The sequence below is a fragment of the Ictidomys tridecemlineatus genome, chromosome 5 (genome assembly GCF_052094955.1).
Source record: "Ictidomys tridecemlineatus isolate mIctTri1 chromosome 5, mIctTri1.hap1, whole genome shotgun sequence".
Taxonomy (NCBI): Eukaryota; Metazoa; Chordata; class Mammalia; order Rodentia; family Sciuridae; genus Ictidomys; species Ictidomys tridecemlineatus.
The window spans coordinates 183410809-183430563 of record NC_135481.1 but is presented as its reverse complement, the minus strand read 5'-3'; the positions used below and the strand labels follow the sequence as shown (position 1 = coordinate 183430563).

Genomic DNA, 19755 nt, shown 5'->3' with positions numbered 1-19755 from the left:
ATGTTTTAATCAATTTAATTTTTTTTATTTATTTGGAAAAAATGGCTTATATTTGGATTAATATTCTTGTTTACCTGTTCTTATTAATTTCACCAGTTTTAGAATGAACAGTGAAACAGCAAGGCTTAGAAATGATTCTTTAGGCATTAACACGTATGTAATCATAGGTACTACACAGTTGAGATTACCAGAAAATGTTTGAATTTACTACTCTGTTACAAAAACACTACAGCTTTTTTAAGAGCATCAATTATAAGAACATCCCATACTCATTTATGGAAGTTATAACCTATAAGGAAGAAATCTGGAAACTACATTTATCATGATGAATGAATATACTCCATCACTCCAAAGTATGGGGGCAAATATCCTGTTCTTTAAACAAGTATTATACTTGATATTTTCACATCCACTATTTCATTCAATTCTTAAAATATTTCTGTGTGAGGTAGGTTTTATTAGAATTGAATACTAATTACAAACAAAGGAAACAGGGGTTAAAAGGTTATTCAAAGTTGCAAAGTTGAAATTTAAAATTAGTATTTCCAAGTTCAGAGCACCTTCCAATACACTGATACCATTACATTTCCCCAAACTGGCAGCTATCACTTAAGATAGAATGGTATTAGAAATGCATATATTCAGACTGTTATCTTCATTTCATCATAAACTTTCTATAATAAATGTCTTCGATACTTGCAAGTATTAATTCCTTGTAATTGCTTCCCATGAAAATATAAATGGTTCATTCAGGGATATAAATTCAAGAATGTTCCAGGCTCCATCTTCCTTTACAAATTCTATTACTACCCCTTGTTCTTTTTCAGTCTATTTGACTAAAAAACTGGACTTCTTGCAATCACAGCATCAGCACCTATGAAAAGACACATATTCCTCCAGTTTCCAGTTTTGCTATTCATTGTCATACCAAAAGAGAGATCAGAGAAAAGGAATCCACAAATGACAAAGCAACAAGACAGTACTCAGGCCACTCCAGGAAGCCAAAAGTAATCAACTGATACTTCCTCTGCTTGTTAAACAAAGGGAAATCTATACAGAAAATCCAAGCTTCCTGCTACATTAGTAACCCCCTTTGCAGGTCATAATTAATCACAAAGACCAAAATGGGATAGAGTTATCAATTTGATTTTTCAAAAGAATGGATTCTCCTCTATTCTCAACTGTTTTGATTAAAAAGAAAGAAAGCAAGCAAGCAAGCAAGCAAGCAGGTTTGGATTTTTACACTAGCTGAGCTCAGATGATTCAAGGTTAAGAACAGTTCAATGGTACAGAGCATTTCCACTAGGAATTATTAGAAATTTGGGTTTATGGAGCCCCACCATTTCTCTGAATAAGTTATTATCTATACTTGTCAGATGTTATTCCTGTCACCATTCCAGAAACAAAGCAAAGAACCCAAGAGCCCAACCCCTCATATATAACCTTACACTGGCAGGAGTGCTGGCAAATACCAAGCTCCCCTGCCCATCTTTCTTAGGAATATGCCTGAAATAAGTAGTAAAAGCACTAGGGAACAAAGAATTGTGATTCAGAATCATGTCTTAGGTAACATCATGAAAGCCAGAAGCCAGATTTAGTTAGTAGCAGAAAATGAAGCCAACATGGGGTCAGCTGAGCTGACTCATTATTTGGGATTTTATAATACTGTCTTTTTCCAACAGATTTAAGACTAGTCTGACTTTTGTGCTGGTTTAAAGGACTGCACCTTCCACTAAATGAGATGATGGGAATTCTGACCAGTGCGAGAAAAAAATTCATGTGTTGATCAAGTCTTTTTTTTTTTTTTAAAGTACTTTTAATTGAATAAAATAGGAATTTACCATACAGACATGAGGTATCACAAAGTCTTACTGCTTGGCTTTTGTCCGAGAACAAGATTCCACCACACTAGCAGAGACTGGACAAGCAAAAGTCAATGTTAAACAGAATAAATGGAGGGCTGAGGATATAACTCAGTTGTAGACTGCCTACTTAACATGCACAAGGCCCTGGGTTTGATCCCCAGCACTGCAAAAAATAACAACAATAATCATAATAGATTCAAAGTCACCTTTCCAGAGTGTTTATGCTTCAGTCAGCTAAATTCCATTAATAGTAGTAGTAGTAGTAATAATAACAATGTAGGGGGAAAGTAACATACTATTTTTTGTTAAATAAAGGATACATTAAAGTATTTTTTTTAATTTATTTTTTAGGTGTAGATGGACACAACACAATGCCTTTATTTTTATGTGGTACTGAGGCTCAAACCCAGGTTCCACTGGTACTAGGCGAGTGCTCTACCGCTAAGCCACAATCCTAGCCCAGTAACATATTATTTTTAAAATAACAATGGCGAGTGCTTTGGTTTGTGATTCTGGGAGCTAAGCAAACAACAGAAAATCAACCAGTGTTTTTCCAAGGTACACAGGCAGGAGGGTAAGAGAAAGGGGAAGTAGGGAGGTAGTAGTAGGAAGCTAGGAAGGAAAAGTATTTCCTTTCTGCTCTGGGAAAACATTTATTGTTTCTTCAAAAAAAATAAATAAAAAATAAAGGACCCCCCCCCCAAAAAAAATCAAAAAACCCCTGATACCCCTGAGCCTAATATTCTGGGAAGCTAGAAAGCTGGCTATGAGAAGCCATCTAGTCCACTATCATCAATATAACTGCTTAGGAGATAGAATAATAGCACCAAGTGCTAGAATATCAAATCATCTAAGAATACATCACCATAACAAAACTCAAATAAGTATTGGCACTTACAAATGACAATAATTTGTGATAGATGTCAGCATGACTTTTTTTCTTTATTTTTCACATCTGACTTTAGGGAAGCACTTTACAACTTCTCTTTGGAACATCCTAATTGCCAGCATCAATACTTATATACTTTGGGGCTATTAATAAGTAAAATAAGGATTATATGAGCACAAGCACAGAAATATGGTGACAGGTGATCTGATAATAAGTAAGACAACTACTAAATGACTAACAGGTGGATAGATTATATAATGTGGATATGCCAGACAAAGGGGTCAATCAAATCTTGGTACTGAATTAGTATGGTACACAATTTAAAACTTATGAATTGTTTATTTGTGAACTTTCTACTTTTGGACTTTAGTTGATGTAGGGAAAACAAAACTACAGAAAGTGAAATTCTGAATGAATACTACCATATATATGGAATTGTTAAAAGTTCAAGTAGAACAGATTTTTGGAAATTATTTAATCCTTCGGAGACTGGAGAGGACAAAAGGATGTGACTAAAGATACCAAAAACAAACATTTTGAGAACTCCTTTACCTAAGTTTCTGGTCTTTATTAATAAGAGTAAAAAGATTCCAAGACAGATACCTTTTCTTGCATCCTATATCCCCATTTCTCAACTATTCCCAATGGCTTCTTGCTCCCTTCAGAATCAAGTTCCAACTTGTTTAAACAGTTTTTAATAGTTTTACCTCAAGCCACTTTTGTGGCCCTCATTTTCTACCATCTCATCCTGTGTAATAATCTAGGCATGCACCTAACTGGATTCTTCCCAAAATGAAGCACACACTATAATGCTTCCATGTTTTGTTTATGCTTTTGTCCTTGTGATGCTGGGGGCAGAATCCATGTCCTTGCATATGCCAGGCTACTACTAAGCTATACACCTAGCCCCCATTTATGCTTTCATCACCATGTGGAAAGCACCTCTTTCTAGCCATCTCCTTCCTTTGTCAAGCTCTTAACCATCGGGGCTGGGGATGTAGCTCAAGTGGTAGCGCGCTGGCATGCATGTGGCCTGGGTTCGATCCTCAGCACCACATACAAACAAAGATGTTTTGTCTGCCGAAAACTAAAAAAAAAAGATCTTAACCATCTTTCAATAGTTAGCTCAAATTAGGCTGTCTCTACCATGAAATCTTAGAAACATTGATTATAGTTCATTATAAGGCAGCTAAAAATAATTGAAAATATCATGTCTCTAAATGAGATGCTATCAATAATTAACTATTAGAGTCAACAAAAAAAATTGACAGCTCAAGATATTCTATAAGTAATGTAATAAGAAATCATATTCATCACCATCATTATCCTAATTATTTATTTAGTTGTTATAGTTTCCAATGAGTTATCATATATACAAAAAAACCTCAAAGCTTGACAAAGCATGTATTGTTACCAACACTTGATCAAAATGAAAAATGAGCCACATAAGTTGAAGACCTTGGATTAGGACACATAGCTTATAAATGAAAAAAACCTGGATTTTTTTATTTCAGTTTTATATTACTCTGACTCTGATATCAATGGGAATGGTTTTCAAATTCCTAAACTACCCAACCTTTCCAACTATCCATTCACTGTTCTCTTCCTCCAGACAAGTTGATATAGAAATAAATGTAAAGATAAAGGAAGGACTTCAGCAAAAAGAGAACTGGGAATGGTGGTACATGCCTGTAATTCCTGCTATTCAGGAGGCTGAGGCAGAAGGATCCCAAGTTGAGGCCAGCCTAATCAAATTACCAACACCCTGTCTCAAAATAAAAAAATTAAAAAGGGCTCAATGATAAAGCTCTCCAGTATCAAAAAATAAAAGAAATCCTGTCTTTCACATGTGACTGCTTAAAAAAACAAAAACAAACAAACAAAACCTACAATCTGAGAATTGAATGCTTGATTCAAGCACATTTTCCTAAAGTCTTACATTTTCTCAATGCTAATTCAGGTAGGATTTAGAACTGAAAGGAAAGCAGAAGCCAAATGCATTCCTACTCTCAGATGTTTCTCACACTGACATTATAGATTGGCACTGCCAATATGGCTGGAAAAGTGCTTCCCTTGCTACTTCATAGCAGTAGTTTTCTGTCTTCCTTGGCTTTCCACAAATTCTGTCACTCCAGTCCATGTGCCAGATTTAAAACTGGCATGAAATGCAGAGTCACAAATTAGAAGGAGGAATCTCATTTCTCATATGATATTTTCTTATTTTCTAAAAATCAAGAACCTTATCCAATTTGCTCTTAATAGTATTTTGTTAATGTGAGTTTCAAAGATTTGGGATTCAAATACAAAGCTATTGCCTAAGATGTAACATTTTAAAATCTAAGGTACCTATGACATGCAGACAAGAAGAGCAGATCTTGTATTTGAACAGTTCGCTTACATAGGTGACTTTCATTAGGGAGGGAATTTTTTGTTTGCCTTTCTCTCGCCCTGCACCTCTCAAAGAAACAATGTAATGGGAACACAGGAGCCCTGAGCTCTCCTCATTCTGTTACCACATTGCTGAGTGACTTTGCACACATCCTCAGATTCCCATCCACCCGAGGAGACAAGATGAAATGACCTTTATTTCTGTTCCCTTATTTTGTACCGTAAGTGAGGACAATAAAAAGAAAAACAAATTAATAAGGTGAGATCTCCTGAAGGTTGGGTTGAGAGTCCCACAAGATAGAAGACTACTCTGCTGTTTGCAGACACTCCAAGTCTATATAATAAAGTAGCATGCCTCTTGGACTTGGCTCCTAAGTATAGTCTGATGACAAATGATTGGTATTAACATCTAGTACAGAAGGATAGGACACAAAGACACATTAGAACACTTGTTTCCTCATGGTAACAGATGATCATAGATAGGTAACATCCACAAAATTAGCCAGGTTTGATCAGCAAAGATTCAGAATAAATAGTAACATTTTGGACCAGGATATGCTAAATCTTAATTATTCTGGATTTCAGAAGAGATGGAACAATCCTTGAGAAAGAAATCTAAAACTATTTAAGAAAGATAAAAAAAATTACTTAAAAATGAACCCAGTGTACAGGATTTTACTGGAATATAACCAATACATTTGCTTTGTTGCCAAGGAATACAGTGTTAGAAGAATTTACTTATAACCCATCATCTGGTTAAACTGCCTTAAACTTAATCATATATGAATTAAAGATCCAGGACTAGATATAGTCACATATAAACAGAAATTCAGGCCAGTTTACACAATGTCTCTTGGCAAATGATTTATTATGTTCTTTACTACTTTGATTAGAAGTATTAAAAGGTACCCCCAAAAAAGTACATACAAAAAAATTCCTCCATTTAACTATGCTGTAATTTTGGAAAAGTATGCTTCTGATAGATGTAAAATTATCTCCTCATATTTGCAGAACAATACATGAAGACTTTTTTTTTCTTTTAATAGTTGTACATGGGCAGTATGCCTTTATTTATTTTTTTATGTGGTGCTGAGGATCAAACCTAGTGCCTCACACATGCTAGGCAAGTGCTCTGCCACTGAGTTACAGCCCCAGCCACAAAAACCTTTTATATTTACTGATTTCTATGGTTTCCCTTTGAATCAAAGATCAAATCCAGGGATGCATAACCACCAAGCTCAACTCCAGCCCTTTTTAATTTAATTAGAGACAGGGTCTCACTGAATTGCTAAGGGCTTTGCTAAATTGCTGAGGCTGGCTTTGAACTTGCAATCTTCCTGCCTCAGCCTCCCAAGCTGCTGAGATTATAGTGTGTGTCACAGTGCCTGGCCATATCAGTTTAAAAAAAAAAAAAAAAAAAAAACAATAGGAGATTTTGGTAAAATAGGAGGGCCAAACTTTTGTCCCCCTAACCCTTTGTGCCACTTTTACCTTACCTTGCCTCCTACCACAATCATTACTATGGGTAAAATAGCATGCACTAGAAGACTTAAAAAACTAATGTTTTAAATATTAACCTCTTTTTTTGTGCTGCTGGGGACTGAACCCAGGACCTTGCACATGCTAGGCGAGTGCTCTACCTCTAGGCCACATCCCTAGCCCAAACTCTTTCTTTTTAAAGAGTTTTGGGTAGATTTCTAGTAACCTTAAATCAACTTTTCTTTGCATGATCTATAAAAAGTATGTCTCTTACCCTCTCAGATGAAGTCCTTTATGGTCAAAGATAACTTAAACTATTTGTTCTCATCTCACATCAACTAGCACAATGTAAACATGGCTGGTAGGGCAAAAATTGTTTGACATGTTTTGACAATTCTACTCCTAGATACATATCCCTAAAAATTTAAAGAAGGGACTCAAATAGATACTAAATCACCAAAGTTCACAGTAGCATTATTCACAACATCCAAAAGGTAGAAACAACCAAACTATACATTAGAAGATGGATTTTTAAATGTTATGTAGATGTACAATGGGATGTTATTCACTAAAAAAAAACTAAATAAATAAAATTCTGCTATTGTTGCAACACGAACAAACCTTGAAGATATTAATAAATATCATTATTTCATTTATATGAGGTACCTAGAAAAGGCAAATTCATAGAATCATAAAGTAGAATAAAAACTGGGATGGGATAGAGAGAACAAGTACTTACTCTCTAGTAGAATGATTAAGAGATTGGAATGATGAAAAAGTAAACAGAGATGGGTGGTGGTACTTAAGTATTTCTGTGAATGTATTTAATGCCACATAAGATGACAAAATTTTGTTAGTATATTTTACCACAAGCACAAAAAAATTGTTCAAAAAGAATGGGATGATCAAAGGGATCTAATAACTCCTATAGACAGAACTGAGACTAAGGAGATGGGAATTAGTATACTTATCAGTAATCCACTCATTGATTCAATAAATATACAGTAGTAAATACCACCCATCTACAAGGTACCATTCTAAGCAGTAAGGATGTAAAATGAATACAGAATACACCCATTCTCAACATCTTTAATTGTTTTTTTTTGGTAGTTGTGTATTCACAGCATGCCTTTATTTTATTGGTTTATTTTTATCCAGTGCCAAGGATTGAACCAAGTGCCTCACACATACTAGGACAGTACTCTGCCACTGAGCTAAATCCTCAGCCCAACTCTCAGCATCTTTTGAGGCCAGTAGAACATATAGAAAAGAAAATAGACATAAAACCAACACAGCTTTGTAGTTACTATGAAATGGGTCAAGTTGTTTGCTATCATTCAATTCTTCCATATCATTAATGATTTCCTATTTATACTAATGATTACTGAGAAAGGTAGTAAAATCTTTGACTGTGACTATGAATTTCTATTTCTTTTCACGGTTCTATTAGTTTTTGCTTTGTATATATTGTATATTTATATGTATTAGTAAACATTTATAATTGTTAGTCTCTTGATTAATTGGTCCCTATTTATCATTACACAATAAATTTCTTTATCCATGGCAATATTATTTGCTATCAAATCTATTTTGGTAGATATTAATATGAGCTGGACAATTGTAAACTGGAGAGTAAAGATGTATGTGAACTGACCGGATTTAATCTTTTTCTTTTCTTTTTTGGTACTGAGGGTTGGACCCAGATTTTAACCACTGACCTGCAACCCCAACACTTTCTTTTTTGAGACAGAGTCTTACTAAATTGCTGAGCCTAGCTTTGAACTTGTGATCCTCCTGCCTCACCCTCCCAAGCTGCTGGGATTACAGGCATGGGCCACCAAACCCAGCTGGAGTCAACTTTTGACATCAAAACTAATAAAGTAAAGAAAATGGAAACTAGATGAATGAGTGGTGGGGGTGACAGATGATTTGTCAATTTCTTCAAATGTCCTCACTAGAAAAAGTTATCTTGTTATTTTAATGATTCGTAAAGAAATTCTTTTTCATTAAAAATAAAAGACAATGATCTTTAACTTGTCTACAGAGAATTGGACAAGCTAACAAAGCAATTCTAAGATTCCAGAATGAGACACTTGCTCCAATGAATGACGAATCTTTTTACATTCTGTCCCAACAAAGGTAATGCCACTAAGGGACTACCATATATATGACTTTCTCACCAACAACTGTTTTTAAGTCAAAATGAAAGACAAGTCTCATTTTCTTTTTCTTTTTTTATTGATTGTTCAAAACATTACAGAGCTCATGATATATCATCTTTCATATATTTGACTCACTTGGGTTTTGAACTCCCATTTATACCCCAAATACAGATTGCAGAATCACATCTGTTACATACTCACATTTTTACATAATGGCATATTAGTGACTGTTGTATTCTGCTACCTTTCCTATCCCCTACTATCCCCCCTCCCCTCCCCTCCCCTCCCCTCCCATCTTCCCTCTCTACCTCCTCTGCTGTTGTTCAATTCTCTCTGGTGGGACTGCAAGTCTCATTTTCAATGTCTGAATTTAACCACTTTCCTTCTACACCAAGAAATGGAAGAAAAACCTATTTGGGGGGCTTGGATCAAGAAAGCTGCATCATTGAGTCTCATTCATATGAAAAGTCTGAACTGTGATAATCCAATGAAAGCCAGGAAAGTTCTCAAAGAAAATCTCACATGTTCAATCTTTTACAGGGACGCACAGACCATAGAATCCCTCATTAAGAATTTATTTTTGTTTGTTTTTGGTACTAGGGTTTGAACCCATTGAGCTACATCTCCAGCCCATTTTTTGTTTTGGGACAGTCTCACTAAATTGCTAAGGCCGTCTTTGAACTAGCAATCATCCTGCCTCGGTCTCTTGAGCTGCTGGGATTAGAGGCATAACACCACCAGGCCTGACTAAGAATTTTTCATGTGCATCCCTTGAAACTACAGAAAAGGGGGGAGGGGACACAGGAACAAGTCTCTAATCCAGTTACCTATTATCAAGGCAAGCTCTCTGCACACCTGATTAAAAGCCATTATGTGTTACAATGACTCCACACCTTAAAAACTAGGTTTTTAATGAAGTATATATTGAAAATTCACCATATTTGCTTTATACATCTTCATCTGTTTGATCTAAACAATGGCACCCTAAGTGATGCCTGATTATCAAAGCTCTCCTCTTAGCAATTCTAGGATCAAATAAAAGTCTTTGCTATCCATGCTATTAACCTTCACTAAAGTTATAAAAATCCACTATGAACTGATGAGGGACTTGCTGATTTAACCCTTACCTGTTGCTATGCTTGGATTTTTCCCGGTCCTTATCCTTGTCCTTCTTGTGCTCTTTATGCCGGTGTTCTCGATCTTTGTGTTTATCTTTGTGTTTATGAGAATCTGCAACCACAAGAGATGAGTCAGTTAAGAAGAGTCATAAGCTATCTTCTGGTCACCTACCTTACAAGCTGGTCAAGAAACAGGATTCAAATGGCATGGTAGCCATAACAGCACATTCCACCAGAAGCAAAGATTTCACAAGGAAGCCCAGACAGGGCACTTCAATACTGCCTATAAAAGCAAGACCTATGGGGGATGAGAGAAGAAGAGCTATTCTACTTTAAAAAACAGTAGTTTGGCACTCCTCTTCCTAAATCCAAGCCTAAATGATAAATGATAAAAGAATAGATTGTGAACAATGATTCTAACCTCCATAAATTTTCCTTGTACCCCCACTTCCCAGTCAGTCCCCATCTATCAGCTCAAAATAAGCACTATTCTGATAGCACTATGGATTAGATTTGTCTACATTTCTACAGTTTCATGAGAAAGAAATCATACAGGATTTAAATTGTGCCTGATTTTTTTCATTCAGCATGGTTTTGATATTTATCTGTGTTGCTGGATGAATCTAGTTCTTTCTTTCTCTCTCCCTCTCTCTCTCCCTCTCTTGTGTGTGTGGGGGAACATGTGCATGGCTAGGAATGACACCCAGGGCCTCACAACAAGACAAGTATTTTACCACTGAACTACCTCCCTGATTCCATTTTATTGCAGAATACTAGTACACCATATGGATATACTGTGAATTATCCATTCACCTGTTGGTGGACATTTATTCACTGGTTCTTGTGAATAAATCTGCTAAATTCATAAACTCATGGTAGTTTTCCTATAAACATATATTCATTTCTCTTGGTATATGCATTTAAGAGTAAAATTGCTGGGTCATATAGTTTATGTTTAACTTTATAGAAAATTGCCAAACTGTTCAAAAGTGCTTGTTTCATTCATTATACATCCCCTCCAACAGTTCACTGAAGTTCTAACTGCTATAAATTCTTACGAACATCTGTTATTATCTTTAATTTTATTCTACTAGGTACTAGTGGACTTCTCTAAATTACTTTTATAATTAAAATGTTTTTAAACATTTATTTATTTCTATTGGTGAATTATAATTATACATAATAGTGGGACTCATTATGCCATATTTATACATACATGTAATGTGATCCATCTTACTCCAAGTACCTTTTCCCTCCCTTCTTCACTCTCCTTGATCTACTTCTACTCTACTGATCTATTATTTTAATTAATGTTATAATTTTATACTTACACACAATTCACTATGGTATATTCATACATGGATGTAGCATGATTTGGTAAATTTTATTCCCCAGTACTTCCCCATGCTCTTCTCTCCTCCCTCCTTCTCAATCCCCTTTCCTAACCATCTTCCTTCTTAATAAAACCTTGAAGAATAACAATCTTTAAATTTTTATTTTGACAGGTACTAATGAACATATAAAAAAGTAGCATAAGTCACTAAAAATATTTAAAGAAAAGGAAATTAAGTGAAAGGCAAATTGAGAGTAATTCCAAGTAGGTTTCAGATAACCAGGATACCAAAAACATCATCATCATCATCACTGGGGATTGGGGGCGGGCTGTTTCCGAGTTACATCTCCAGTCCTTTCTATTTGTTATTTTGAGACAAGGTCTCCCTTAAGCTGGTGAGGCTGGCCTTGAACTTGCAATCCTCCTGTCTCAGCTTCCCAGATTGCTGGGATTACAGGCATGTGCAACCATACCCAATAATATTATCTTTTTTAAATGAATAAAACTTCAAATTTGATTTTAAAACCAGGTCGCCCAATTCTTTTTTTTTTTTTAAAGAAAGAGAGAGAGAGAGAGAGAGAGAGAGAGAGAGAATTAATTTTTTTTTTTAATATTTATTTTTTAGTTCTCAGCGGACACAACATCTTTGTTGGTATGTGGTGCTGAGGATCGAACCCGGGCCGCACGCATTCCAGGCGAGTGCGCTACCGCTTGAGCCACATCCCCAGCCCATCCCAATTCTTTTAAAGCAACTGTTATCTAAAAATGTAAAAATAAAATGTTGATAAACAAGATTCAAGTTAAAGATCTGAACCCCACTCCCCAATTTAAAAAGATATTACACATCTATCTAACATATGCTCAATTTGTGCTAAGTGTGCTGTGACAGACACCAAAAAATGTCAATTTCTTAAAATTTCTCAATGTCTATTGTATTATATTTTTAAATTTGTTTTTGGTGACAAGGATTGAACCCAGAGACCCTTAACCACTGGGCCACATCCCCAGCCCTTTTTTATATTTTATTTAGGGTCTCGCTGAGTTGCTAAGTATCTTGCTAAGTTGCTGAGGTTGGCTTTGAATTTGTAATCCTCTTGCCTCAGCCTCCCAAGTCACTGAATCATAGGCATATGCCACCACACCAGGCAGCTACTGTATTAAAAATTTACTCAATATAGTTTCACATGGGCAGGACAGATTTCTGAGAAATATTAGAGAAGCAGATTTGGGTAAGTACATAGGTAGAATTGACTACAAATAGACAAAAAGTGAAAAAGTAAAGCCAGTAAGGGCACAATGAATTATACCACTCATGATAAAAAATATTTGTCTGCAGAGAACAAACTAGTGACCTTGAAGATAAAGTAACCTCGTTATACTACTCTCTGTACTTATGTGCTTGTATGTATCCTTGAAACTTTTTCATAATAAATAGTTCACATGATCTCTGCATTACTTCCCTTCCATTTATTTATTGTTATTATGTAAAGACACAGCAAGAAAACTAGTCTAGTTCCAATAGAGGATTTGTGTTAAAGAATGGTAAGAGATAAAGTTTAATAGATAAAATTAACCCAGAGTCAGGGTGTTCTACTCTAAGAAAGATAGGGAGCCACTACAGCAGAAATGAAACAAAAATAAAAACCATACTCGAGGAATATTGGTTGAAGGCCAGTATACATAGAAGGGTAAGTCAAACAACCAGCTAGAAGTTTTTAAAGCAGCCTGGAGAATAACGATAGCAAAAGAACTAAAAAGAGAGGAAAAAATATACCAGAGTGTTGAGAAAAATAGAAATAGAACCCAATTCCAGGAAGTCACTGCTCTGTGTAATGAACTTCAGGAGAAGAGTCAAAGAAGACTTAAGTCTTAGGGTACCAGTGAATGGGAGAACAGAAGGCTGGCAAAACAAAACAAAACAAAAACCACCCAGGAAACCTGCGTAGAATAAAGATGAGGAAAGGAAAAAGAATGGAGAAATGAGGTGCCTGATTCAAGCCCTCTTGTATTTAAGGTAACAATGGGACACCTAACTGAAGAATGTTCAGAGAAGCCAATAAATGAAAAAACCTACAAGGGTATACTGATCTCTATACAACTCAGGGTAAAAATATTTGTCTGTAGAGATCATACTAGTGGCCTTAAATATAAAAGTACATATCCTTGAAATTAGTATCATACATAACTATTAAAAATGTTTTATAGAAAGGATGCCATCACTTCAAGTATCTGTTAAATCCAAAAGGAACTGTGTTGAACCTAAGATGAGAAATTAAAGAAGTAAACCAGTACATATTAAATCACCAGAAAACCTCATTCATTGTGAAGTGAGGTCCCCTAATGGCTCTTGATAATAACTATCAATTCTTAGTATTTGAAAACTGCAAATGAAGACACAGGAGTAATACTCCTGAAATAAAGCAATCCTAAAAAGAAAAAGAAAAAAAAAAACTTGTAACAACTAACTTCTTTCACTATAACTTAACTGGAGTTAAGACTTAAGAACAGATAAGTAAATAAAGAGAGAAAAGAAATCCATAGTTTTTGTTGTTGTTATCTAGTGTTTGTGCTGAGGTCAAAAAAGGCTTTTAAGTAAAAAAACTTCCAAAGGACTAAAGGAAAGTGTCTCCCTCTTTTCTAAGACTAGTTGCTGGTTAACCTTACATAAGGACTTGATGGTTAATGTGCAAAAAAAAGAAATCCTTTTACAACTGGATCCAGGATTATACTGAAGGTTAATCAATTTACAATCTTTAAGTCCAAAATACCCTACTAAAGACTTATTCAGACAAGGACTCTGCCCTCAAGGAGTTTACTATCCAATAAGGTAATTAAGGTATAAACATAGTCACTGCCCAGGGCACACAAGAGAAAAGGGCACAATACAACAGATGCCAGCACTGATCTTAGGATGTCTCAATTTTCTTACTACTTGTACAAAATGTAAATATCCCTATTTCGAAAAGATAATAATTGGGGCTGGGGATGTGGCTCAAGCGGCATCGCGATCGCCTGGCATGCATGCGGCCCGGGTTCGATCCTTAGCAACACATAAAAGATGTTGTGTCCGCCAAGAACTAAAAAATAAATATTAAAAATTCTCTCTCTCTCTCCTCTCTCACTCTCTCTTTAAAAAAAAAAAAAGATAATAACTACTAAATGTGTGTTCTGCACAAGGAAGTTAGTAGTACATATATCACTCCAAATTTGCACCACTCTGTGTGAAGCCCATATTATCAAATCTAAGACACATTTTTTGCCCCACTTAACTCTGAAAATATGGTACACCTAGTTGGCATAACACCTATGGAGGGGGAATTTCGCAGTATCTAATAAAACTCACACGCTCTCTCCCTTTTGACCCATCTGGGAATTTAGCTGAAAATATGTACTTATGAGGAAAGAGTGGATGATGACAAACAGTAAGCACTTCAGAAGAACAAGTGTTAGGGAAGGAAAGGAGTCAGAAAACAGAATGACAGAATAAGGAAATAGCAAATGGGTTAAGGAAAAATGTTTTCAGGAAAGTGAAAATATTCTGAAGAATTCTAACACAATTTCTCTATTCCATCTAACTGTACTAACGATAGTTTAAATATTTTCAATAAATATTTTTACAATGAAAAGATAAGAAAATTTATACTAGTTTCTATATATATGAAAGGGAAGAATCCTCTTAAAAATTTTAGACTTGCTGAAATAAGCCAAAATTCCTTTTCTGCCCACAAAATCTCAAAATGATTAACATTAAAGTAACTTTTTATTTCATCATGATATTCCTAGAAACTATGCAAAATTTTTGTAAAAGTAACAAATATCTCTTTCCAAATGTCTACATGTAAAGTCTGGAATTGCCATTACCTCTTATATAATAACAAACTTTTTTTTACGTACTTAGCTAGTTTTTTTTTTTTTTTAGTAAGGCAGTAGGACCACTTAATTTATGGGCATTTTGTAGTAAAGAAAATCTTAAGAGTAAAATATTGAACTAGGTTAACTACTTCCTTTACTTCCAAGTAAAGGATAACATAATGAAGTGAACCAGACCAAAGAACAAGATGAAATAATTTACCTGGATCAGGGAATAGGAAAGACAGTAGAATGAATCGGACATAGAGAAACCAGACACATACAAAAATTTTATGAAAGAAGAAGACAATTCCAAAAAACACTTTGTTAGTTAAACATGTTCAAGAATGATGTTATAAGCCAGGTGGCATCACTTGAGCCTCAGGAGCTTAAGGCCAGCCTGGGAAACCTAGTTAGACTCCTGGAGAAGGGAGGGGGAAAGGGAAGGGGGAAGGAGAAGATCATAAGCACAAAAGACTGGGTTCAAACCCTAATATGATTAGAGACATCACAGAACAGCACAGAATGGAAGAAACCCAAAAGAAAAGGAAGCAGACTGGTTCAATAATGGAAAACATCTGATTCAAATTCTCATTCTGTCACTTAGTATGTGACCTTGGTTAAAGCCACTATCAGATCTATAAGGTGGCAGTATAGATCAAGTGTTGAAAGCTTTAAATCTCTGTTCATCAATAGAGATTGATATCTATAACCTTGGTAAATTCACCTCTCTTGCAAGTGAAGAAACTAGGGCTCAGAAAATTTAAATGATCTTAAAATTTTTTATTTTGCAAGTCAATTAATCTCTATAGTTTTATATAATTCTAGGTTAATCTCCAAGAAATCACAAACATTAACAAATGACAGTGAGACAATCATTATTTAACCTTCTTCAACATTAATTTACATAGAACTGAGTTGAACTTATCCCATACAACTTAGGAATTCAAGTTCAATATGTGCATTTGAGGCAGTAACCATTTTCCATTCTCCCTGCCCGCCAAAGCAACATTGGATAAAAGGCTGTTTTCTTTCATATACTCAGATCCAGGAAAGAAAAGCACTTATGAAGAAAGAAGTAAAACTTTGGCATACTCTTAAAAATCCTATAAGGCCTGAAGACCTTGAAGGGATGCACTAAAAACAGTTAACACCCCCCACACAGAAGTACATTTGTATTACTTTAGTTGTAGTCATCAGGTGGCTAATAGTGTTGCTAATTCTATTCCATCCAGGGTCTCTAATTCTCTTATCAATCAAAATCCAATTCAAGGATAATCATTTATACTCTCTTAAAAGAGAAAAGGGACTGAAATAAAGTAAACCAAAATCCATACAAGTATGACTTTGGCAAAATGAACCTATTACATATAGCTATAATGTTCTAATTAAAAAATTTATATATATTTAAAAAAAAGAGCCAGGTGAGGTGGTGCATGCCTGTAATACCAGCAGCTGGGGAGGCTGAGGCAGAAAGATCAAAGTTCAAAGTCAGCCTCAGCAACTTAGTGAGGTCCTAAGCAACTAGCAAGACTCTGTCTCTAAATAAAATATAAAAAAGGAGTGGGGATGTGGCTCAGTGGTTAAGTGCCCCTAGCCTAGGTTCAATGCCCAGTACAAAAAAAAAAAAAAAAGGGAAAAGTCTGGTGAGTTTGTAGTTTGATGGTAGAGCACTACTCATGCATGAGGCCCTGGGATAGATGGAAAGAAGGAGGCCATGGGTAGATGGAAAAAAGGAAGGAACAGGGAAGGAAGGGGAGGGGAAGGAAGAAAGGAGAGCGGGGAGAGGGAGGAAGAAAGGAGAGCGGGGAGAGGGAGGAAGAAAATGTCGGGAGAGAGAAAAGAGCAAGCATGATCTTAAAGCTTTTCCTGAGAACAGATAAAGGCAGTCCTTTGCTTCCTTAAAAACAAAGGCAGACAAAGAAGGGGACTCTGCCATGTTTTAAGCCGCACAGCCCTTTACATGGACTTTCAATGGTAGGTTGAGACCTTACTAAACCTGACTTCCCTAAGAAGGCACATACAACTTTTGTCAAAGAAAATCTCTGCTCCTCTCTGACATACAAATATAAAACTAGTTGATTAAGTAAGGAACCATTTGAATGAACACACTGAGTGCAGCAATTAAGTTTTTAAAGAAGATATTATCTTCTCATTATTAAAACTCTTCTACTGAGATAAACCCATACATCTTGTTTTTCCTAAAGATGGATACCATATCCCCCAAAACTGAGGCCTAAACAAAATCAACATTTTTACTTAACACTCTATACCCAGTATATTCAAATACTTTTAAAGAAGACTGTTTATGTTTAGGATAGATAACAAGCTGGTCTCAGGTGATAATGACTGGCATTTGGGTATATGGTCAGTATGGGAGTAGGGGGTAGAGTGAATCTCTTAATTGAATGCTTATAAAAAAGTGAAAGTGTGAAAAATTCCACCATTCCAACACTGGTGAAGATCCAATATTGGTTCATTTTAATCTAGGAAACCCAGAATGTGAACATCTTAAATTTTTCTTGACTTCAACTGAGTCCACAGAAAAGATCTTATCACTGTGTTACAGCAATTCTTAATAAAAACATTTCCAAAATTTCAAGGCATAGTTAAAAGTCTTTCAAAGTAAGGAAGACAGAGACTGTTTAAAATAGAAATTTTCTTTGGCTAAAAGCTCAGAGAACTCTAGAATTTAAAAGGAAAGAAAAATGTTAGAAGGATTCAAATCTAAAGAAAATCCTTAAAATCTCAAGAATAAGGAAAGATACCAGCAACATTTTCAATTTCTAAAGCCAAATTATTATTTGTCTTCCTCAAATATGTCCCATATACAAACAAGAGCTTTTGTCATGAACAGACTTATTAAATACTGAAATTAATGGGGTTCCCCATTAGGGACATGGTATTTTCAAAACAAAAATCCTTTCTAACTGAAAAGATGATAGACCAAGGTTAAATAACTCTCCTTGAGAAAAAGCTGGGCTTCACAATATACATTCATTCAAATTTTTACTAAGTGCCAATTCTATGTCAGGCATTGTTCTAGGTGTGGAAATAGACCTGGTTTTAAAACTGAGTCCCTGTCCTCATGAAGTTTTATAATAAGCATAATATCTACTCTTTCCAACAGTAGCAGCTATTGAATGAATAACTTTGAAAAGAGAGAGATAAACAGGCTCCATAACTGCCTAAGTTTACCTGGACTTGCCCCTATGAAGTTTCAGAATCAGATTTTAATGGTGTAGCTGAAAAAGATCTTCATGGTTAAGTTAAGGAGCCAAGTCCAAAAGAAAAAAAAAAAAACACTTGAAAGTTGCCAATTAATTTGCAAAGTGTTAAGGTCTTTCTCCTCAATATCCAATACTTGGGAATAGCTCTTCATCAGAAACTTACAAGTACTATGGATTAAAAAACTCAAGAGTAAATGAGGGGTGGGGAAAGCTGTGGCTGTGGCTCAGTGGCAAAGCACTTACCTAGCATGTGTGAGGCACTGGGTTCGCATAAAAATTAACAAAATAAAGGCATTCTGTCCATCTACGACTACCAAAAAAGAAGGTACATCTGGTATTTTTAATTTCTTTAGCTCTGAAATATAACTTCAAATTTTTAAAACCTGCCACTGTAATTTCCAAAGTACCTACATGGTCAGAAGAAAAGCCATAAACTGAGTTTATCTTATTTTTTTTTTTAATATTTATTTTTTAGCATTTGGCGGACACAACATCTTAGTCTGTATGCGGTGCTGAGGATTGAACCCGGGCCGCATGCATGCCAGGCGAGCGCGCTACCGCTTGAGCCACATCCCCAGCCCATAAACTGAGTTTAAAAACAACAAGAATCTACTTGGGCTTTAAACATAAACAACTGTGTCACATATTATCCTAAGGGCCTTGCCATGGAAAAGATACACATGAAACAATCTACTGGGCTACAGTAAGCCTCAAATTCAAACAAAACAAAAAAAGGTTAAATGGACAAATGTTTTCTTTTCCAGATCACTTCCACATTTAAATTTGATCCCCTTTTATGTTTTTATAAACATTTCAATTACCTTAATCTATTTCATCATAGGTTTTTCCTATGTACTCATTTTAACTTATTTTACAACCTTTTCTCTCATCCTACTCCTTCCATTATGCCCCTTAAGTTCATCTTCCTTTCTTTCTCTGGCTTTCATCTCCAGGGATCAATCAATTGTATTAAAAAAAAGAATTCCGATTTAACTGATGGGATCAACAACCTGTCTTTTTTTAAAACAGTATGTCACCTTGTTACTTATAAGAAGGGTTTCTAAGCTGGAGCGTCTAGATACAATCTAGATACAAAAGAGACTGTTCACTATTATATTATTATGACAACAACCATGACAGATTTATATACTTTTAGTTGTTTTGATGGACATTTTTATTTTTTGTTATTTATTTGTATGGGTGCTGAAAATAGAACCCAGTGCCTCAACAGGTACTAGGCAAGCACTTTACCACTGAAATGTCCCCACATGACAGATTTTTAAAGTTAATTTTACCTTTTTTTTTTTTGTACTGGGGACTGAGCCAGGAGTGCTTAACAACTGTAGAACATCTCCACACTTTTTAAATTTTTTATTTAGAGACAGGGTCTCACTAAATTGCTTAGGGCCTAAACTGCTTAGGTTGACTTTGTTCTGCTGCAG

The 19755-nt window shown here is 35.3% G+C and overlaps 1 protein-coding gene across 1 annotated transcript in view; it reads right to left on the bottom strand.

Annotated features, from left to right (window-relative positions):
- Positions 1–19755, bottom strand: part of Top1 (DNA topoisomerase I) — an 81823-nt gene that overhangs the window by 41820 nt on the left and 20248 nt on the right. The window contains exon 3 of the mRNA XM_005329833.3: positions 9911–10013. Coding sequence (XP_005329890.1) covers positions 9911–10013 — 103 coding nt within the window. The remainder of the gene's footprint in view (positions 1–9910; positions 10014–19755) is intronic.